The sequence below is a fragment of the Thamnophis sirtalis genome, unplaced genomic scaffold (assembly GCF_051295495.1).
Source record: "Thamnophis sirtalis isolate CommonGarterSnake01/CBP01778 unplaced genomic scaffold, rThaSir2_p1.2 scaffold_13, whole genome shotgun sequence".
NCBI lineage: Eukaryota > Metazoa > Chordata > Lepidosauria > Squamata > Natricidae > Thamnophis > Thamnophis sirtalis.
Genome location: NW_028261393.1, coordinates 40,306,352 through 40,329,790, shown reverse-complemented (window position 1 = coordinate 40,329,790; position 23,439 = coordinate 40,306,352). Strand labels below are relative to the sequence as shown.

Genomic DNA, 23,439 nt, shown 5'->3' with positions numbered 1-23,439 from the left:
CTTCTAGATTTTCCTTTCTTAGAAAAAAAATGCTATGTTTTTTTCCCCCAGGGTGAAAGTGGATTGCCTGGCTACCCTGGTTCTCCAGGCCCTAAAGGATCTCTTGGAAATCCAGGGTTGTCTGGCTTGCCAGGTTCTTTGGGAGCAAAAGGTGAACCTGGCCTTCCTGGATTCCCAGGTAATTGATTTCACATGGCTCGTTTTTCTTCTCTTTTCTTCTTCTTTTGCTTCTGAAACAGATAATTCTTCCAGAGCTTTCCATATTTTTTGGAGTATAAGATGCTCCAAAGTATAAGATGCACCTAGCTTTTGTGGAGGAAAACAAGAAAAAAAATTGCGTCTGCTCCCAGCAATTTGCCTCTTTGCAGCAAAAAACAAACAGCCCATTTCAGTTTCAGCACAGCCTGATTAGTGCAAGCAGCTGATTGTCAGGCCTCCCGATGATCAGCTGTTTCAGGCTGCAGGGATTGCCATAGCCTATTGCTGCCTCTGCACACCCTGTTTTGGGCCTCCACATTCTGGGCAGTGGGGATCGAAATGGGCATAAAATGGGGCATGGGGGGCTAAAAATGGGGTTCGTGGAGGCGGCAATAGGCAATGGCAATCCCTGCAGCCTGAAACAGCTGATTGTCAGGAGGCCAATCCAACCTGCAATCAGCTTTTTGTGCTAATCAGGCTTTGCTGAAACTGAAACAGGCTGTTTGCTGTTTGCTGCAAGGAGGCAAATTGCTGGGAGGCAGAGGCCAAAGGATGGAGGCCGCTGAGTGCGTGGGGCTGTATTCGGTGTATAAGACGCACCCAATTGTTTACCCTCTTATAGGGGAGAAAAAGTGTGTCTTATACTCCAAAAAATACGGTATATTCATTGTGAAGGTTTCTATCCATCTCCTGTCCTCCAGATGTGCTGGGTATCTACAGCACCCTCCAGAGATTTGGGACTCATATCTAGATAGCCTTCAATTGGAAAAGTCTTTCATGAAATGAGGGGAATTAAAGCAGTTATAGAGAAGCAAGTCCTCTCAATAGAGAGTCCTTGACTTCATTCATGGGCATCCTTCAGTCTCAAAAGACTATGGTGTCGTGCTCTGGAAAGAGGTCAAAGTTGGAGTGTCCTCTCCAGAACACGAGGCCTGGGTAGATTAATATAGGGGATAGACTGTTACCCAAGCAGCAGATCCCCCCTCTCCATGTTGCTGAAATAGTCCAATGGAACAGCAGAGCCGTTACGATTGGTTCCAGCTGCATCACAGGAGTTACCAGAACTTGGTTGTACAATCACAAACTGCTTCCAGGACTCCGGCTCTGGATTTTGCCTGGAGGTTGACTCCTGAAGCCTTTCCCAGTAGTGGATGTAGGCACAAGGCAGTGGAGGTTTGTATTCAGATTTCCCTTCTCCTAGAAGATGGCTCTGCTGCTTTATCTGCCGTTGGGGCATAAAACCCTCTTCCACCTTCAAAACCCTTGACTGTCTTCTCCTGTAACCCTAGAAAGGGGCCCTTATGAGATGCTACCAGCCGGGCCAACTGGACCAAGGTTTTTTAAGGAGGTGTTACTCCTCCATCACTCACCCTTTGTCCTGGCTTGTGACAGGCAGAGCCTGGCTTCCCAAACGTTGGGCCTAGGATGGCGGGTTTAGTTCCCGACTTACATCTGTCCATTTAGTGTCTGTTGAAAGTTACAATGGCACTGAAAAAAGTGACATGACCATTTTTCATACTTATGACCATTGCAGCATCCCCATGGTCACCTTATCAAAATTTGGACGCTTGGCAACTGGTTCATCTTTAGGACAGTTGAGTGTCTCAGGGTCATGGGATCCCCTTTGCAGCCTTCTGATAAGCAAATTCAAGAGAGAACCCGGATTCATTCAAAAGCCTAACAGCTGCGGTGTTTTCACTTAACAACAATGGCAAATGGAGCAAAACTCACTTAACAACCATCTTGTTTAACAACAGACATTTTGGGCTTACTTGGGGTCGTAAGTTGAGGACTACCTGTATTTCTTTTTTTACTTTTAAAATGTTTTAGTTTTGCTTGACAATCCAATTGCTGAGCTGAAAAGTATACTTCTGCTAGTTTCCTTTCTCTAAAATTTTAATCCCTTTCTTGAAAACAAATGTTGCAGTTCTTACTTGCTCTGAACTTCAAAAGCCTTCTGGAGTAGTTTATGTAAGTTTAAAATCAGAAAGGCCCATTTCCAAGGGTTTTTTTGTTCCTCAAAAAACAAGAGAAGGGATATGGAAAGAAAAAGAACAGAAAACTTATTATAAATTGCGTCATGGCCAGCTGTGATGGCAACAGACTGCTTTGGAATCAAAAAGATTGTTTTAATGGAAGGAAGCGAGGGGCTTCTACATGTAAGACAGAGGTTCCTGGATAGTCCATCTTCATTTGGCTTGACAATTAAAATCTGGCTTATTTAACAAACACCATAAATTGAGAATAGGCACAGCTGATTTATCTGGGCCTCCTTTTCTCTTTGCTTCTAATCGCAGAAGATTCTTCTTCATTTTTTTCACTTCATTTGATCACTGATGATGTTACCTAGTTTGGTTGTTTTCTTGCTGATGTTTCATTACCAATCTCAGAGAGCAGCAAGGAACCCCATCGTTCAACCTTGAGCTACAAATATTCTCTTCCATCCGTATTTCTGTCTTTCCAGTTCAGGGATGTTGATGCCTCCTGAAGTTGTGTTGTGCTTCCTTCAGATTATGCTTTTGGTTTCACAGGGACACCAGGCATTTCAGGACCAAAAGGTCTTGATGGACCTCCAGGAAACCCAGGTGTTCCAGGGCCACCTGGACCTCCAGGTGAGTACTGAAAAACATCAAATAGGGAAAAGTATGTTTGTTTGCTTGTCTTGAACTATCTTAAAAGCTTTTGATTTAGTACAGTGGTTCTCAATGCCAGGTTTCCAAAAAAATGCCCTAATCGATTCATGAGTCTCGGGCCAAACTTCAAAAGAAAATTAGTCATTTATTAGGAGCATTTATTTTGGCAATATCTTTTTGCAGTCAGATTTTAGCCTTATTTGAATTACAGCTGAACTTTACCTCTGTTCCTTTCCTCCCCTCTGTCTGCATCATAAATCACATTCCCCAATGAGGTGCACTCCTCCCAAGTCTGCTGCGGATCTGAGATCCGACTCTAGCTGAAAGTCTGCGTGGAATGCGCTCCCCCCCTTTCCTCACCATGTCAACTTTAGGAGTTGACATTTGGCTCCCCTCACTTTCCAAAAGCAACCTGTGATCCACAGACCTCTGGGAAGCCACGATGTTGTCACGGTGTGTGTGTGTGCGCAAAGGCTTGAAAAAAGGTCATGATTTAAATCTTTGGGGTCTACCACAAAAGGTATTTAAAGAGGTCCATGATGAAGAAAATGTTGAGAACCACTGAGGAGGAGAAGGTTTAGGTCACACCTTCCATTCTTCCAAGTGAAATCAGGTTCAAGGGACAATGCTGCTTAAATCTTGACTCTTTGCCATTCCTTTTTTCGATCTAGCATAGCTTCTAAAATAATTCATTAGGATCTCCCTCCCAGCCCCCATTCAATCAATCAAGCCACCATCCTGCAGTGGATATCTGAAATCAACAATTCAGTCCATCCACAGTGGCTACCATTGAGCATCATGTTAAGCCAAAAAGTATCATTTACACATCCCAATTCACCCATACATGTTGTGCCATACATACATATTGTGTTAGGTTTGTGTGTCCCCCATCTCGTCTAGAGGTGACTCTGGGTGGCTTACAAAATAGTGGGAAGTAGGCAGTAGTTTTCAGATTTGATATATTAGCTAGCCTTTAGGTTTGCTAGGTTAGGTTAGGTAGTCTTGGTTTGCTGGGTTGGTTTGGTTAGGTTAAGGTTAGGTTAAGTTAGGTTGGTTAGGTTGTCTTTAAGTTTGCAACTTATTCTCTAAATTAGAGATCCTAGTTTGCAGAGAACAGCATTAGCTTGCTTGATATAAACCTGGGCTAGGATTGAGTTTGTGAATGCTGGGTGGTCCTTACTGTTTGTGGAGAATTCTGCCTATAGCAGGGGTGTAGCTTAGAGTGGATAACCTAATCTACAGGGCGGGGCATAACCTTTTCCTAGGGGGTCACAGCAACACTTGTAATAACAACACAAATAATTCATACACCATTCGAAAGCCCATCAAAAACTGAGTTTATTGACACGATTTAATAGTCAGTATGACCACCATTAGCCCTTCGAACAGCATTCAAACGAGGTGGATAAGAACACAACAAATCTTCAAACAGTTCCGTTCGATTTTCCAGATTTTTCAACACAGTTTCCAAATTCATTCTCAAAGTTTCAACCGAATATCGATTTTGACCTTGCTCCTGAATCATCAGAGCTTCCACTTCATCCTTAATTATGGCCCCAATGTTCTCTGCCGGATTGAGATCTGGCGAATTTCCCGGCCAGACGTCATTGCCCCAAAATTCGACATTGTTTTCCTTTAACAATTGCTGAGTCGCATTTGCACGCATGCAAGGAGCTTTGTCATGAAGAAAGACAGCCTCACCAACCACCAAGACATTGTCTGGATCACTGAGAAATGGAATGACATTCTCCAATAAAATTTTCTCACGGAAATAACTGCCATCCCAGGATTCCCCTTTATCCTTCAAAACCCAATGCAGTTTCTTGGCTGTGAAAATGACGAAAATCCCGATGCAAGTCGGATTGCGAACGATTTGTCGATATCGTTCATGTTTGGCGATGTCGTCGACGTCTTTAGCCCAAATTCGATCGTTCTGGAAATTCGGTTTTTGAATGGCATAAACGAAGAATTCATCAGATGGCGCCAAATGAAGAAAATCTTCCTCGGTCCATTCAGACAACCAATCGCACAACCAAAGCCGATCTTGAACGTGTGTTTGAGTTTTCAATGGTTTGCAAATGACGTGGAATGGCTTCAAACCTTCTCGTTCTCGATATCGGCCGATTGTCCTTTGATCAACTCGTTTTCCACGAATTTGAAGGATTTCTTGGGCCACTTTTCGGTTTCCTTTTCGTTGTTTGTGACTGCCAGTTGCAATGATGGCTTTGCTTTCTTGGGACAGTTGCAGAGGACGCCCTTCTCCAAATTTTGTGAAACATTCTTGGGCTGTTTTGTTCCAATTATCAGTAACCCAATCCGGATGACGTTTCAATTTGTTTGCAATCCATTTTCGATTGATAAACGTCGCTCCAGCATCGCGAGCCTCTCGAAAGGCAATGCATTTTATTCTGTCAATGATCCTTTGTTCTTCCGAATCGAATTTTCCAGCCATTCTTAAAGCAAATTTAACATTTAATAGCTCATTCAATTCAGTTTTTTATGGGCTTTAAAATGAGGTGTCGCGGAAGTTGTAAACTGCTGTCGATCTTGCTGTGACCCCCTAGGAAAAGGTTATGCCCCGCCCTGTACATCTTCATGAGTATCCACATAAAGCATAGCAGCAAGAGCAAACACAAACCACATTTCAACATTGGTACCTAATTGTGGCTAGCTGTACATCTTCTCTTATGTGAAATTTCTCAATTTCTCCTTTCCTAAAATGTTTAAGAAGAACCGCTGAAGGGGTCATCTCTGTGATAGGTGAACAATTCCAGTCCTAAATCAGGTCTGTAGAAACACGGGGAATGGATTTTTCTCTGCATTTATGAATTGCATTAGAAATGGTAGTATTTACAGTAGGCGGATCTTTGGATTCCTTTTCTAGAGCATCAAGATAATTCATTGCTGGCAATTCTCCTCTTCTCGTGTCTCAGGTGAATTTGGTCGCCCTGGGTCTCCAGGCCTCCTGGGGGAAAAAGGAAAACCTGGGCAAGATGGCATCCCTGGACCATCAGGGCAGAAAGGAGAACCAGGTGAGCCTCCTTTTCTTCTGCTTGATGCTTTCCTTTTCCTTTTGCATCACTATAATGACGATGAATCCATCGGTTGAAAGGTTGATGTTTTTTGGCAAAGATGGCATTCAGAGATCCATAACATGAAATTACATTGTTAACTTTGCCATTGTGGTTGTGTTCTTTCAGGTCAACCAGGATTTGGACTTCCCGGACCTCCAGGCCTCCCAGGACTCGCAGGCAAAGACTTAATTTTATTCATTAGTGAAAAAGAAAGTTTATTGTTTCATAACAGATCTCAGAATTGGGTACTAAGTGAGGAAAGAAAAGCTAGAACTGATGGGTCATCATCTAGATCAGGGGTCACCAACCTTTCGGACTGCAGGGACCACTAAATTCATACTTTTAAATCCCACGGACCACTAATATGATTTTTTAAAAGATGAATAGTATTTAGTGCAATATAAAATGCAAATAATTTTTCTGTGGACCACCAAAATGTTCTTGTGGACCACCAGTGGTGACTGCTGATCTAGATGATTGCTTCATTTTGGAGACAGAAATGCAGCTGACATTTAGACATGAGAGGGCAAGTGTTGCAAGTTCTGAAAACCTCAGAATACCTTTAAGCAGGCATTCAGAGATTGGCAATATTAAGGAACCTGTTGATGCCCAGTGGAACATCACCAAATCTCTTAATATTGCAAATCTCAGAATGCCTGGTTAAAAATCACATTGGCTGCAAACCTTAAGGAGATATATATACTCAAAATATCTGGAAGGTCCATCTAGACTTCTTGCCTTCAGAAGTTTTGGGTGCTGCATAAGTGGAGGCTTTTAAGAAGAAATTGGACAGCCACTTATCTGAAATAGTATAGGGCCGTGATGGCACACATGCCAAAGATAGTACACAGAGCCCTCTCTGTGGGCACGTGCACCATCGCCAGCTATTCTTCTGGATTCTGGCACGCTGCCCAGCTGGTCTTCACGGGTGCTAGAGTGCTGGAAAACTGCCTGGAAAATTGTGTTTTCAGGACATTTTCCAGGCTGTTTTGGGGGCATTTTCAAGCCATTTTTCAGGTCAAACATGGCCTGAAAACAGCCAAAAAATAGGCATGCGCATGTCAGCCAGCTGGTCAGGTTTCCAGTGCCCCAGCATGCGCACATGTGTGTGCATGCATGTGCGTTTGGGCACTCGGTGCCGAAAAGGTTCGCCATTACTGATATAAGGTCTCCTGCTTGAACAGGGAGTTGGATTAAAGGACATCCAAGGTTCCTTCCAACTCTGCCATTCTGAAATATGCACATACAATTTGCATCTAGCCATCTAGGAGATGTTGCTATCTAATGAATAAATTCTTTACTTTTGATTCATATCCCCTGTCAACTTGTTTCAAGGCCCATTTTAAATTGTGGACCACAAATATAAAAATTCCTCTTGTATCAAGTAAGATGAAAATAACAGGAGCAGCAACACTTGAAGGATGGTTTTGGATGTTCCTGGCCTTTTTGAGAATGCTGACAGATGGGAGCTACTGGGAGGGAGATACCAGAAAATAATTGGGTACCAGTTTCTCAGCTTGCATCATCACGTGAAGTGTTGATACCACTTTATAAGGCCTTGGTAAGGCCACACTTGGAATACTGCATTCAATGTTGGTCGCCACGATGTAGGAAAGATGTGGAGACTCTAGAAAGAGTGCAGAGAAGAGCAACAAAGAGGATTAGGGGACTGGAGACTAAAACATATGAAGAATGGTTGCAGGAACTGGGTATGTCTAGTTTAATGAAAAGAAGGACTAGGGGAGACATGAGAGCAGTATTCCAATATCTCAGGGGCTGCCACAAAGAAGAGGGAGTCAAACTATTTTCCAAGGCACTTGAGGGTAGGACAGGAAGCAATGGGTGGAAACTAATCAAGGAGAGAAGCAACTTAGAACTGAGGAGAAATTTCCTGACAGTTAGAACAATTAATCAGTGGAACAGCTTGCCTCCAGAAGTTGTGAATGCCCCAACACTGGAAGTCTTCAAGAAGATGTTGGATAGCCATTTGTCTGAAGTAGTGTAGGGTTTCCTGCCTAGGCAGGGGGCTTGGACTAGAAGACCTTCAAGGTCCCTTCCAACTCTGCTATTGTATTGTATTGTATCTAGTACTTTGGGGGTTTGTAGCATCTCTCTCTTTTTTAACAGCACTTGAAAGGCCTTTGTGGAATGCTGATTCCTTTACATGCCTCTCTCCTTCTTTGTTTTAACAAATAGGTCAAAAGGGAGATTCAGGCTACTTTGGACCCCCGGGGCCTCCAGGATCCCCTGGTTTAAAAGGAGAAGTGGGTCCCAAGGGATTTCCTGGCCTTCAGGGTTTAGAAGGTCCTCCAGGACTTCCTGGGCCACCATCAGAAGGACCTAAGGGTAGCCCTGGGCTACCAGGCATACCAGGACGGCCAGGTAAGAAAAAGGAGGTCTATACACTGGATATTTTGCTGGCAGGTTATTGGCTTATCGGGCTCTCGTTTTGATCAGCCCTTTGCAGACTGATGCTTTGGATGATCTGACCAGACTTTTTAATATTCAGTGCCTTTGAGACATGGTTAAGTTATCCTGAAAAAGACAAGCATGACCCATGTCAAGAGACAACAATAGAATCTGCTGACCACCTGCCAGCAAAATTTCCCCAATTTTAAATGGGCTCTGCATGTGATCACAGCACTCATCAAGCCAAGCACCCCAATCAACCTTAATAGCATCTGCCCAGACTGCCTGTACCATGATGCCAACTGATCAGGACACTCATCTTGTGCACTGAATGATAATTCACACTGCTCGTAAGACCATTGGAAATCAAATTCATGTTATCAAGCACCGCATGTTCCGTCTTCATCATTTGTTCCTCCTTGTTTGGGTTATGCTCATCGTGAATGCTTGTTCTTACCTCACCGTGTCCTCCATTCCAACAGGCGCAATGCATCCCATCTCATCTTCATGCTGTCACCGTCCAGCTTGTTTGTTTGTGGTTCCTACGTATAAGTGATAACGTTAAATAAATGCCACCGAGTTGTTACTGGTATCTGATAAAATTTGCCTGACACGGGGAACGATGTTTGGCAAGTTTAGAGAAAGTGCTATAACTTGTATGCTATTTTTATATGTCCCACAGTCCTGTCATTCTTTATCAATAGGACAACTGAGTGATTAAAATAGTCATTGTAGCTGATTCAGGGTTATTTAGACTGGTCTTTAATTCAGGGAACTCCAAACTTGGCAACTTCAAGATTTGTGGATTTCAACTGCCACAATCCCTCAGCCAGCATTGTTCCCTGAGGAATTCTGGGAGTTGAAATCCACAAAGCCTTAAAAGTTGCCAAGTTTGGAGACCCTGCTGTAATTGGCACTTTTTTTGTACACTTTCTGACAGTTGGTAATACTTAATTAGTGATGACACTTTATGATAATAATGCATTTTAATCGTAGCTCAACCGGGACAAAATGTTGTGACATCTCAAACACTAAAATAATAGAGTGACTTCTAAAGAACACAATGGATTGGGCATTGTTAGAAAATCGTGTCTCTTCCTAATACATAAATAAGTTATTTGTGGGATTTATATTCCACTATTCTCCCAATTGATATTACTCAAGGTGGCTCACAAGTTAAGAATTTAATTATAACATCTAAGTAAGGTGTCCTTTAAATCAGGGGGCCCCAACCCCTGGCTCATGGACTGGCACCGGGCTATGGCATGCCCGAAACCAATCCATGCAAACAGGACCCATCACAAGAGTCCCACTGATGTCCCACACCTGACTCATCTCAAGACCTATCACAAGACCTTCATTTGACACACTCACACCTGACCCATCACAAGCCTAGTGACCACACAATGCCCTTATAAACAGAAGAACACTGACACTGACACCCCCTAAAGTCCACTGAAGATGCTACCTAGCTTGGTAATGAAATGTTCGGCAACCAATTTTGCCATGGAACCGGCTCCTAGTGCCCAAAAGGTTGAGGGACACTGTTTTAAGTCAAGTTTGATTTTGCTGTCTTGATGGGTATGCCCATGGAGGTTTTTTGGCAGATATAGGAAGTGGTTTGCCATTGCTTTACTCCAACCTAGCCTTCAGCCTTTAGAACCAACAGAGTCTCTGTTGGCTTCTAACTGACCTTGGTTAAATATTAACATAACACCCCCAACGTCAGATAAAATTCTGTTCATACTTTACATAAGAGAAAGGCTGAGCATTCTGACTTTCATATTTACATGTCCTTTAAAACCTGTTTATCCCAGAAATATATTCCCACCACAAAAACCTGAAGAGGGCATACAAATAGAGTGTACAAATACCGTCATTGTACCACAAGGATGAAGGATGATGATAACAGCTTGTTAACTGGATATAAGCATACCTGTGCAATTACAGATTAAAGCATTTACACCAGATATGTTAGATGTTAAACATTCAGACATCAAGGATAAGCATTCAGACAAACATTGAATCTGGTACCTACTGGGGAACAAGGGAAGCAATAGAACACACATCTAGGACTTCTCATCAATCCCTTTGAAGTAAATGCAAGGTGTTTGAAGAAGAACTCTGTTGGGTAGTTCCACATGTTAGCAGAATAATTTGAAAGAAGACAATATTAACACACATACATATTCCCTTCATTTACCCATGTTTTCCCCCAAATAAGACTCTGTCTTATTTTTATAATTTTTTTGCCACCAAAAAAGGCACCAGGTCTTATTTTCAGGAGGTGTCATCCACTGACTCACCTCACTTATGTGCATTGCCTCCTTTTCGCTGTCAGTGGCCTTCAGGAACTTCTTCTGTGGCCAGCAATCCAGAGCTCTGTTATCGGCTGCAGAGGCCTTCAGGAAAGCCTTGCCGGCTGCAGAAGAAATGGGCCAGCAAGGCAGGTGTCGGGCAGGGGTGGGTTGCTGCTGGCATACAGCCGGTTCGGTGTGGGTGCTATTTTGCATGTGCGCACATCATGCGCATGCACATTTGACCACTAATGCAATAAAAAATTGCTCTGCTCATGTGCAGAAGCAAAAACCAAAACGGTGGTGCCTATGGGAGCACCAGTTTGGGGTGTGGCAGGCCTGGGTCATTGACAGTTTCAGCAATCCAGGCAGCGAAATTACTACCGGTTCAACCCAACTGGTCCCAACCTCTAGAAACCCACCACTGGTGTCGGGGTGTGCGAGACCTGGCTGCAACTGTGAAGAAGTAGGACACTTCATCCCCCCGCCCACATCCCTACCCTAACTTAATTTTTACCTGTACACCCTGGAGTGGGCGGGATCTTAATTAGGGCTTATTTTAGGGGCCAGGGCTTATATTGGGCACAGATGTAAAAATCAAGCTAGGACTTACTTTTTGGGGTAGGTCATATTTTTGGGGAAACAAGGTAGTAGCATTGGGAGACAACTAAATTAGATGAAGATGCTGTCACTGTAGATATGTGACTAAGAGGCAGTGCTAGTAATGGCCCTGTGGCATTGTTTCCATCACCTTTGTTTTCACTGCATGTAGAATGTAGGTATTCATCTCATGCTACCATGCATCCACCAGTGGGCAAAGACCAAACTGTTGTTATGAGTAAAAGGAAATTCAATTGGTCTCTGGTTGACGGAATCAACCCCTGGAATGTAACTCAATAATGATTGGACAAGAAAGCAGCTGCAACCGCAAAGAAAGAGAGGTAAATACATAAGAACAATGTATTTGGTTGACAGCGATTGTCCCTCATTGGTTGGAGGGTTGCACCTTTGGCTGACCTCTTGCAGCTAGTCCTCACATGGAGATGCTTTTGATATATAGGTAGTTCTCGACTTACAACCATAACTGGAACCAGGTGTTCTGTTGCTTGTTAAGTAAGTTGACCCCAATTTTATGACATGGTTCATTAAGAGAATGCATTTTCTCTCCCCCCCCCCCAAATTGACTTTGCTTGTGGGAATCGGTAGATAGTGATCACATGACCACTGTTAGTACCAAGTACCGAAATCTTGTTCCTCTGACTTTGGGGTGGAGGGGTGGGGGTTGTTTCTGTGACAATCTTAAGTGCCAGAACTGGTTGTAAGTCCCCTTTTTCAACTTGTCACCTTTTTTTCTCTAATTTTTAAACCTTTATTGAAAATTAAAAACTTTAAAATACAAATACCTTTAAACATAAGTTTTGTATAAGTTACAATCCTTTCTGACGGTACTAGCATAGCCATTGGTTATTCAAACACCTTTTTATACATCCCTAATCATTCCTGTATCTATACATCTATGTTTTCAACTTGTAACTTTGAATGGTCACCAAATGAATGGTTGTAAGTTGAGGACCACCTGGAATAACGTGCAGTTATTCCAGACGGCATCCCGGGAGCAGCCTAAATAATTTTTTTCCCACTTGGGGCTCAGGCTTCCACTGTAAAAACAATTAATTAATTAATTAATGTTTGATCATGATGACAGTTTGGTATACCCATGGCATTTTTTAAAAAGAGAAATGTAGATGAATCGCTGTGAAAACGTATCGGTTTCTTTATGTGTCTAACTATATTGATATTTTTCTTTGTAATGATGGCCTTGGTGAACTTTTGATCACCTCCTTCCAGGTGCCACAGGTTAGCGCATTAACTCTAGAGTAATACCTTTTGCATGACATTAAATGTATGTTTTGGATAAAGATGCTTTCTTCGCCAGAATGTGTATGCCAAGTCATCAATCTATCCTATATGTACAGTCAGGCAAAGGCAGAGGTTTGATTGAGAAACACCATTAAAATTGAAAGAAAAAAAGATTATGGTCTAACTCTAAATTTGTACGAAAGTCTCACACTTTGCCCACATTTTTTTTAAAAAAAATCAAATGTGGGGTTTGTTTATTCCGCAAATTGCAAGGATCGTGGCCCAGTTGAAAATAAAGCATGTTTACTGATCATTTATAACCATCTTGTTTTTGGTAGAATCAATGTGATGCTATGGGCATGATCCCATTTGCCATAACATAAGCGATAACAGCGCTGGCTGTTTGGCTTTAAAACGGAAATGAGCACTGCCCCCTAGAGTTGGGAATGACTAGCACATATGTGCGAGGGGAATCTTTACCTTTAAGCTATAAACCCTTAGGTGCTTTTTCAAGAGGCAACTGGAGTTTCTGGTCCTTCTTTGAAGACATTTCACTTCTCATCCAAGAAGCTCATGCAAGGAAGTCATTTGCCTCCTAAAAAAGCACCTTTGGGACAACCACGGCCTGGATGACTGAGGATCTCCATAGACGTAAGCAATAAAGATGATTTATTAGCATTTGGAATCACATACTGTATGCCTTTGCACTGCAATTCTCCTCTTGTTTGTTTATACTGAGAGTCCCATTTGGATGAGGCTGTAATAAAATGGATCTGTCCTTTTGTAAGTTTACCTAGGAGTAAATCCCTATGAACATGGCAGTTCAGTGGCTAAGACACTGAGCTTGTCGATCAGAAAGGTTGACAGTTCGGCAGTTCAAATCCCCAGCGCTGCATAACAGGGTGAGATCCCATTACTGCCAAACTAGCAGTTCAAAAGCATATAAAAATGCAAGTAGAAAAAATAGGGACCATCTTTGGTGGGAAGGTCACAGCGTTCTATGCACCTTCAGCATTGAGTCATGCCAGCCACATGACCACAGAGCCATCTTCTGACAGTGCTGGCTCTTCGGCTTTGAAACAGAGATGAGCACCGCCCCCTACAGTCGGAAATGACTAGCACATATGTGCGAGGGCAACCTTCACCTTTACCTTTAAATCCCTATTGAATTCAGACTCAATTCTGGGTAAAAAAGCAGAGCGTTTAGCTCTAGGAAGGTTTTAGCTTCAATGTATGTTTTCTAGTTGCAACTACAGTAGATTTTTTTTCTTGTAGTAAGATAATGTTGATGAGACGAAATCGTATTGTGTGTGTATATTTCTGTAACACAAAGTTGACTTGGCATACACATTTGTAAGAAATGGAATAAAAAGAAATAATGAAAGTTTTGCTAAGATAACTTTTCAGAAACAAATCTTCATGAGCACAGCCATAGAAAAGTTCTGAATCTAAATGTTACTTAAATAGAGCAATCAACTGTGGCTCATTAAAAGTGCAGTTTAATTAATTGGAAAAAGGAAATGGAAAATGGTGAAGCAACAAAGATTGGTTACTTTCTGTTTGTGTATCTTGGAAAGGCTTAGCAAAACTTGGATTCTGTTTTGCAATAGAAAGTTTTGGTTAGTCTAATCTTTTGTTTAGCATTAATATAGAATGATCAACCAAGAATGCAGAGAAACAAGTGAGATGAAAACTTATGCATATGTATTTCCTAATTTATTGTTGATAAATTGCATGGATTCTTTGTATCTTTATATTTTTGTGAATATTTCACTGACAGTAAACTGTGAGTATCAACTCCATGTTCCTTTATCCTTTATCAACTATTTTGGAGAGGATCAAGATGGATATCATAAACCTATTACAGAAACAATCGGCAGCTATGTTTTAAGTATTAATACATAGTAAATATACCTTTGCATTATATTCAAGTGTTTTAATAATAGTATTGATAATAGCATCACTATTAGTGTCACTAGCAGGATTGATTAACACAGGCAAAAGAAACATTACCTTTGAATTGAGCTGGAATCCCATGATGGTGGCGCAGTGGCGCAGTGGTTAAATGCAGCACTGCAGTTCAGCAGTTTGGCTGTTCAAATCCCACCAGGCTCAAGGTTGACTCAGCCTTCCATCCTTCCGAGGAGGGTAAAATGAGGACCCAGATTGTTGTTGGGGGCAATATGCTGACTCTGTAAACCGCTTAGAGAGGGCTGAAAGCCCTATGAAGCGGTATATAAGCCTAATTATTGCTATTGCTATTGCTATGATTTTTTTTGGCAATAAAGTAGCTTTTGAGATTTTTTAAAATTTTTGAAGTGTAGCCTACAAGCCAGATGACATTTCCTAGTCATGTTCTGCCTTATCGTGCTTAGCATAAACAAAATTTGGTTAATCCCACTCAGGATGATTACGAGAGAAATTACCTGGCCTCTTGTTCTTAATGGCAATGCAAAAGAAATTGCTTTTAGTTCAAATCTGCAAAACGGTTTAAGCTTCATAAAATGAACCTTTTCTTCCAAGAGCCTCAAAAATAGTGGCTCTGTGAAGATCCTTTCTTATACCCCAATAAATCATACAGTCTTGGAGAACTTAGATAACCGTTTCCAAGATCACTGGGGCAAGTGCAGGTAGTCCTCGACTTACAACTACAGTTGAGCCCAAAATTTCTGTTGCTACTGAGACATTTGTTAACTGAAATTTTCCCCATTTTTATGATCTTTCTTGCCAAGTTACTAACACGGTGATTGAGTAAACCTGGCTTCACCCTTGACTTGGCTTGTCAAATGGTCACAAAAGGGGATCACATGACCCCAGGATACTGAAACCATCATAAATATGAGTCAGTTGCCAAGCATCTGAAGTTTGATCAGGTGACCATGAGGCTGCTGCAACGCTCATGTGAAAAATGGTCATAAGTCCCTTTTTCAGTGCCATTGTAATTGGTCACTATGTGAACTGTTGTAAGTTGAGGTTTGCCTGTACCTCCAGTTGGTCTCAACCAGGTTGTCCCTTCTGCAGCCAAGTCAGTGAAATGGTCACAAAAATAGATGCCATTATTGTTTACCTGAAACTAACAGATATTGAGCCTTGCTCAGTAGAATGTCAACTAAGGTTGACTTTGACGAGTTGTAGCAGCCTTATCACCAGAATAAGTTGTATATCTAAATTATTTTGTGTAGAAACACATGGTATATTTTGAGGATGTGGGAGAGGGAGTTGTCTGTGCATGCACGTTTGCAATCTGTAAATACAAAATATGCTGGTGAGATGGGTTTTCTCTGTGTAGTATCAGCTTATGAATGCTAATTCTAACTAGTCGTCTTGTTTTGCACTGTTATATCTCATATCTTCCCCCTAACAACGAACATTGGCCTTTGGTGAACTCTGACTCTTCCAGGTCATCCAGGTTAGATTCTTAACTTAGCTAGTTTGTTTGACTGTATTGGTTGCCTGACAATGTTATTTTGCTGTTAACTTAGATACTGGTTGCATAAGATATAACAGTTAATCATGGTTTAACATTACCCCGTATTAACATAGACCTGTGTGGCCATAAAAAAAATTCTGCATCATACTTTTGTTCATATCCAATTTAAATCAGTCCATGGTTAGCTTGAACTGTGCTTTATTGAACAAGCCAACTTCAAAACATCTGTTTTGGGAACACCGCTGTCGGGTATGAAAGATGAGGTTCATACCTGAAAGTCCAAATAAACTGATTTATTGTTACATAGCCTACGCACAGGAATCTTTTCAACTAATAGCACCTGCTTGGAGTTAGATACGGGTCAACAGAATTCAAGAGGATTGGATTTAGTTCACTTGTGGCTACATAGGGATTCTAGATTGATCCCTCTTTTAACTCCAACCCTAGGTTCTGTTGCTCCTTCTCCTACAACGGTACATTGATTTGTAATTCAGCCCACCACCATTTTAGCCTTATGCGTGTTATGCAAACTTTGAGAATGGGGGCATTTGGTACTTTACAACAACCCTACTTCACAAAGCTGGCTTGTTTCTGTTAACCATTGTTACAATTGAACTAAGTTGAGGTTCTGAATTCATGTGTTGTCACTTGAAAATGTGGAACCTAAACAGTGAATCTGTTTTTCCTAATGCTGTTGAAAAAATATTTTTTAACTGGGATTTTTGTGTTTAATTACAACTTGAGGAGGGGGCGTTGTTAAGCAAAACCTTGTGGTGTTTTAAGAATTGTGATTATAATTTTCTTATACTGTTCTTAATGTTCTTAATATTTCTGTTCACATGATATAACAATTACCAGATCTTTTGTTGCTGTTGTTATTGTTACCTTAACTTTCCTCATTTTTTTGTTACCTCAATTTTCCAATTAGTATTAATTTTGTAGTCTTTAAAAGGCAATCTGAGTTTGGTGGATTATTATCCCTTGATATATGCTATCTCTTCCTTTTACTTCTATGGTTGAAAGCATTTCATGAGATCAACATTCCCTTCAATCAAACTTTTAAAAAAACCACACTAACTGATTAATTTAAGAAAATCATATTCACGTGGCAGAAATAGCACAGAAATTGCCAGCATCTTCAGGACAGGCACCCAGTTAATTCATTTAAAACAAATTTGTCCAATTCTTGCCCATCTCAGTTGAATATTATAGGAATTCAGCTCCAATGTATCAGGAGGATATCATATTGGTGAATTCTGATTTGGGGTTTTAATAGTAGCATCTACATCCTGCCATTCTGTGGTAGAATGTGTTTAAAACATGAAAAGCACCGTATACTTTTATCTCAATTTTTATTGAAGATGCCAAATACCTTTTCTATGTTAAACTATTAATGATCACCTTCCATTTGTTGAAAGGCCTCAGATGAAGGAAGAAAAGGAAGGAAGGAAGGAAGGAAGGAAGGAAGGAAGGAAGGAAGGAAGGAAGGAAGGAAGGATTAAATCAAAATGTAAAGATTGCCTCAAAGATGGGGACTGCTCCTTTCCCCTGTCCCCCATGTCCATTGTCCTTATCTTCATCGATACTATTTCATTAATAATTATGGGCTGGTTAGTCCCCGTTTTTGTCTGCTGATTTTAAAGAGAGGAAACCATAGATGGTTGAGTTTGTTGACCAAACAATATTAAAGTTGCTTTCATTGATATGAGAATGTCCACCAAAGATACATGTTCTTCTTCTCCTCACCTCTGCCTGTACCAGCCCTTTACACTCTGCAAGGCCTCAGGAGATCACCTGGGTTTCCAGATTGGTGAGCCCCCCACCCGAAATCCCATTTTATGGCAGCTCTGAACTCCCTGTGGTTGCCACCCATAGTTTCCTATAATTCTGTAGGAATATACAGTACACAACTCTGCTTAGAGGACCCAACCTTCCGTTCCAATCCCAGGGTTCTATAAATACATCTCAAGAGGAAATAGTATGGGCCCTCCAATTTTGTATTACCAAAATCCCTCTCCATGCTGGTTCCCCCCCCCCCCAAAAAAAATAAGTGTTCTTTCCTCCCTGGTCATTTCCCATGTAGAATAAAATTAATCAAAGAATACTTGAACAAAATGGAACAAAATGGTCAATTAAATACAATAAGAAAAGGTCAACGGTATCTTGGACAGTCTATGCTCAAAAACTAAGGCACAAAACATTATAAATTAATATAACCATAACCACCACCCCAACATCTGGGCAGGCCCTTCCTTGGCTGGCCTTCCCCTTGAACCTAAAATGTCCCACAGACATAAAAGGGTGTGGTCTTTTAGTGCAAGACCGCACAGAGAAGAGTGCTGAATTCTAAGGAGAGTGACGTTGCGCTGACACCCCAATTCTGTGTTGCAACTTGAAGGTCTTCCTGGGCCTGAAGGACCCCGTGGACCACCCGGGATTGGGGGAGTGAAAGGAGAAAAAGGAAACCCTGGACAGATAGGTCAGCCTGGACTGCCCGGACTGAAGGGAGATCAAGGGGCACCTGGACAGCCGGTAAGTAGGAAACGGGAGAGGCAGAACAATGGTTTCTAATACAGTGGAACCAAGAGGCAAGTGGGGGAATTTTATCCCCCTTTGAGAACAAATCCCATCCACTTGGGTGATATGTCAGTCTAAGCCCAAGATGGCAAACCTACGGCACAGGTGCCCACAGGTGGCACTCAGGACACTCTCTCTGGGCACACGTGCCATCACCAGCTGCTCTTCCGGGTTCGAGTATGTGCCGGTCAGATGGTCTTTGCACAAAGACTAACTGGCCGGTGCGCATACGTGTGCCAGAACCCGGAAGACAGCAGCTGGCTGGTGCACATGTGTGCTGGACCAGCTGTCACGCATGCTAGAGCACTGAAACATGGAAGAGGGCAGCTGGTGACGGTGCCCATGCACAGTGGCCAGCTGCTCTCTTCTGGGTTCTGGTGCTCTGGCATACACGCGTGCATGTGCGTGCACACACACACACCAATTTCGGCACTCAATGCCAAAAAGGTTAGCCCTCAGTGGTCTAAGCCTTGGAATGTTAGTTGTTAATTAGTTGTTTATCTGGAAAGGTAACTTCATAAGGCAGCAAGCAGAACAATTGTAGGATGTCTGGCTCTGACAACAGATTAGAAGGACAGAACAAGCAAGGACCTGCTTTAGGTTACGATTTTCAGAAGAATCATTTCAAATTGTTCTGTAGGATTGCCTGGTTCAGATGTTCAGCTCTCTTCTACTGTCTGGATATCACAGGTTTGCTTGGAAAGTAACAGAAGCAGAATAGGAGTAACAGAAGCAGGGAAGGTACTTCAGATATGGTGTGGGCACATTCATTGCACTTGGCAGCACCTGAAAGAAGCCGACCATACAACCAGTGGTGGGATTCAGCCGGTTCGCACCTATTCTGGAGAACCAGTTGTTAACTTTCTAAGCAGTTTGGAGAACAGGATGTTGGAAGAAATCTCCTATTTTTTCCCACTTTACAGGGCTAATCCTGTAAGGAAGGCAGGAAGGAAACACTCTGGTGTTGTTTCTAGCCTAATCTTTATTGCCCTACTTACAGAAACTGCCTCTCCGGTTAATCCTTATTGTAACAGCTAAGGCGAAGAGCCCATCAACCTGAGTGACGTTGAATTGGCCATGCCCACTCAGTCACATGGCCACCAAGCCCCACCTACCCAGCTGGTCATTAGGGCAGAGAACCGGTTGTTAAATTATTTGAATCCCACCACTGCATACATGTTTTGTTAATGAGGCAGCAACATATACTTTGCACTGAATCTAAATGGACCTTTACCTCTTCAGAGCCAGAGTTCCCTCCCCTAGAGGCTGAAGTGTAGGTGCTCCTCTGATGGAACCCACCCAAAAATATTTTTCAAAGGATAATCATCGAGTGTGACTGCAGTTAGCTTGATTGCAACATAATGGCTCTTCACCACAGCCATTAAGCAATATATCCTGGATTGGTGCTTTGATATCAAAGAATACCCTTGATGGCTGAAGAGTACTGCATTTTTCGGAGTATAAGACACACCATTTTCCTCCCAAAAAGAGGGGGGAAATTTGGGTGCATCTTATACATCAAATGTAGCCCACACACTCACCAACCCCCACTCTTTGGCCTCTGCCTCCCAGCAATTTACTTCCTTGCAGCAAACAGGAAAATGGAGCTTGCAGAGGTGGCAAGAGGCTATGGCAATCCCTGCAGCCTGAAACAGCCCATGCTGAAATTGAAAGCGAAACTTGCTGTTTGCTCCACCGGGCAAATTGATAAGAGGCAGATCAGATTTTTTTTTCTTGTGCTAATCAGGCTGATTGCTACAAGGAGGTAAGTCAATAACTATAAATGCCTACAGAATGTTCAAATGATTAGACTTATTTTTTAAAGACTGCTTTAGTATTGTTCTAGACAGCTTAACAAAATGAAGAAGCTTTTTAAAATAAATGCTTGATCTGAAGACGTCCAATGCTATTGTATCTTCTTTTAAATAGCAGAGAATAGTATACTTTCAGAAAGCCACATCAATTTTAACAGCTTCTATACAAGTATAGTCTGAAATGTATCACTACAAACAGGGTATATTGTCTGTACTGTTTGCTGTTTGTTGCAAGGAGGGAAATTGCTAGGAGCCAGAGGTAGATTTTTCCCCTTGTTTTCCTCCCCAAAATCTAAGTGCATCTTATACTTTGGAGCGTCTTATACTCGGAAAAATAAGGTACTCATCTAACCTATATTGCTTATCCAACTTTTTTTTTCATCACTGAGGAATTCCCCATTGAATGTTCTCCTTTTGCTTCTCAACTGATGTTTTCTTTCCCTTTGATATTCTTTGATGATGGAAATACTAACCATTGTTCTGATGACACAGGGTGAACCTGGACGCCCAGGCCTGAATGGGATGAAGGGAGACTCAGGTGTTCCTGGAGTACCAGGATTTCCAGGTATTCAGAACAATATTTGCCTTAGGCTGGTTATTTGAGATCAACCTTGGAAGATGTTCTCCATGTTTTTTTCTATTCTTTAGAGCTCAGCTGTTTTGCCCTAGGTCACCAAATCCAAACCCATAAGTTTGAGAATAACCAGGATGAATACTTCCAACTTTCCACCCACAAATCTCAGAGAAAAAGAGTGGGAGAGTTTTTAAAATATCAGCAATTTCATTTTTAAAAATTGCATGTGTGACCTATTGTAACTGAGAAGATATTAGAAGATTCCTCTTGCTTGAGGTCTATGCCTTCATGAAGGTCGAAATGATAGGCCATTTCCTTCTGTCTTGCCATTTTTCCTTAACACTTTGGCCTTTTTACTGAGATCTCTCACCAAATGTAGTTGGCACAATTTTGGTTAACTCAATGGGCCCCAATAAAAGTGGTTAGTTAGGGAACCCATAAAAACCATAAATTAGGCATCCCTTGGTGAGATAAGTGACATTTGAGAAATTAATGCATGCTTGATATCTCCCCTGTCAGAGGTAGACGAAAAAAGCATTAATGAGGAATAGAACAGAACAGAGCAGAACAGAATAAATAATAGGGAAGAGAGAATAGAGTAGAGTAGAATAGAATAGAATAATAGGGAAGAGAGAATAGAGTAGAATAGAATAGAATAGAATAATAGGGAAGCGAGAATAGAATAGAATAAAATAGAATAGAATGGAATATGGAACAGAACAGAATTCTTCATTGGTCAATGTGATCAAACACACAAGGAATTTGTCTCTGGTGCAGAAGCTCACAATGTACATATAAATAGCAAGTATTGAGTAAAATCATAGGCTCTTCATGTCTACCCTGTATTAACTTGTGTGGGTTTTGGCTTTCAGGTTTGAAGGGACCTACTGGACCTTTGGGACCTTCTGGCCCTGGAGGAGACCCTGGACCCTTTGGCTCCCCAGGTAGGAATTCTGAGACTTAAGGTTTACCAAAGTTGGCTTCCATTGTTGCTTTCTAAGATATATTCCCATTGTTTCCTTTAAAAAAAAACCAACCCAAGATAGAATAAAATGGTTTCACAGCATAGAAAAATGGCCACATGCTACATCTGAATCGAGTGGATTCAACAAAGATTTCATAAAATGGCCAGTCAAGCCAAGACAGTTGCCTTGTGGATCTGGGGAATTTGAGTGAGTCAAACATCTGATTTTAAGAGACTGCAGGAAGAGAACCATATTACTTTAGATAGCCAAAAAAAAACCCAACCCAAAGGTCTGGAAGCATCTTTAAGTCTATCCACTTTTTATTTGAAGGCATCGGTTTTGTGAGCTACAGATTATTTCTTCATCAGAGGCAATCAGTGGTTTGACTAATGTGAGATTTAAATTTCAGGGATATAAAACAGGGATATGAGTCTTCTCATAACCACCAGTTGTGCGTCGATGATGTAGTTCAGAGGTTCTCAATCTTTTCTTCACCACAAACCCCCTTTAATACCTTTTGTGGCCATGGACAATGGCCACGGACTCCCAAGATTTAAATCATAATATTTATTCAAGTCGCCTGTAACATCGTGCCCCCCCAGGGGTCCATGGACCACTGGTTGAGAACCACTGATGCAGGACATTTAGTCCAACCTGTTCTTTTCATGTAAAGGGAACTAATACGTGATTAGCAAATAACATGCGGGGTCTTATTGGAGGCCATTATTCCAGAGAAGAGATGTCGGTTCCACCACAAATGCGCGCACAACAAAAGCGCGCCTGACTAAACCGCGGTGTCTAAAGCGCGGTGACTAAACCGCGCGACGAATGAGCGACGAATTAGCCCTAAAGCGCGCCGACAAAAGCGCGCCGACAGAAGCACGCTGTAACGTGACCCTAAACCTAACCCTAAACCTAACCCTAAACCTAACCGTAAATCTTACCTTAAATTAAATCGTGCTTCTGTTGGCGCGCTGTTGTCGGCGCGCTGTTGTCGGCGCGCTTTTGACATCGCGGTTTTAGCGCCACGGTGTTGTCGGCGCGCTTATCACGTTCGCGCTTTTGTCGGGTCACGGAGATGTCAACCTTCTTTCAGGATTGAAGGGCATGTTCTTGAAGAGATCATCTTCTGAAGTGGGACCTATGGTGACCGAATGGGAACACCCAGTCTTTGTTTAATACCTCTGTTTTCTTCTTTTTGGCATCTTCTTCTTCCCCAGATCACACTTACAAAGCTCTGAACTAATCTCATCCATAAGAATGTTAAAATTGTTAACATGAAATTAGCCTCCAAGCCACATTTGACTCAAGGGCTTGATGGTGAAGTTCTTGAGAAGTTCATCCAGAATCTACTTTTTCACAAATGATGCTGTTGGGTTTAGCCTTGTGCACTGGGAAAAGTGGCAAGTTTCCAGCATTGGAAGAATGTTCACCTGGTTTCTGCCAGCCTTCTCATCTTACAGACTAAACATGCTCCATTCTTTCAACCGTTTCTCACAGGACTAATTTTTTAAACCAAAAAGGTTACCTTTATCCACAGGCATTCTGGTTTGCAAAGATGGCAGCTGGCAACATTCTTCTTAAAAACCAGGAATCAATCAATCTATC

The 23,439-nt window shown here is 41.8% G+C and overlaps 1 protein-coding gene across 1 annotated transcript in view; it reads left to right on the top strand.

The window, feature by feature from the left end:
- COL4A5 (collagen type IV alpha 5 chain) overlaps positions 1 to 23,439 on the top strand; it is a 153,734-nt gene that overhangs the window by 118,076 nt on the left and 12,219 nt on the right. The window contains exons 37-44 of the mRNA XM_087727340.1: positions 52 to 178; positions 2,730 to 2,810; positions 5,765 to 5,863; positions 6,032 to 6,082; positions 8,102 to 8,287; positions 18,300 to 18,433; positions 20,785 to 20,857; positions 21,739 to 21,810. Coding sequence (XP_087583466.1) covers positions 52 to 178; positions 2,730 to 2,810; positions 5,765 to 5,863; positions 6,032 to 6,082; positions 8,102 to 8,287; positions 18,300 to 18,433; positions 20,785 to 20,857; positions 21,739 to 21,810 — 823 coding nt within the window. The remainder of the gene's footprint in view (positions 1 to 51; positions 179 to 2,729; positions 2,811 to 5,764; positions 5,864 to 6,031; positions 6,083 to 8,101; positions 8,288 to 18,299; positions 18,434 to 20,784; positions 20,858 to 21,738; positions 21,811 to 23,439) is intronic.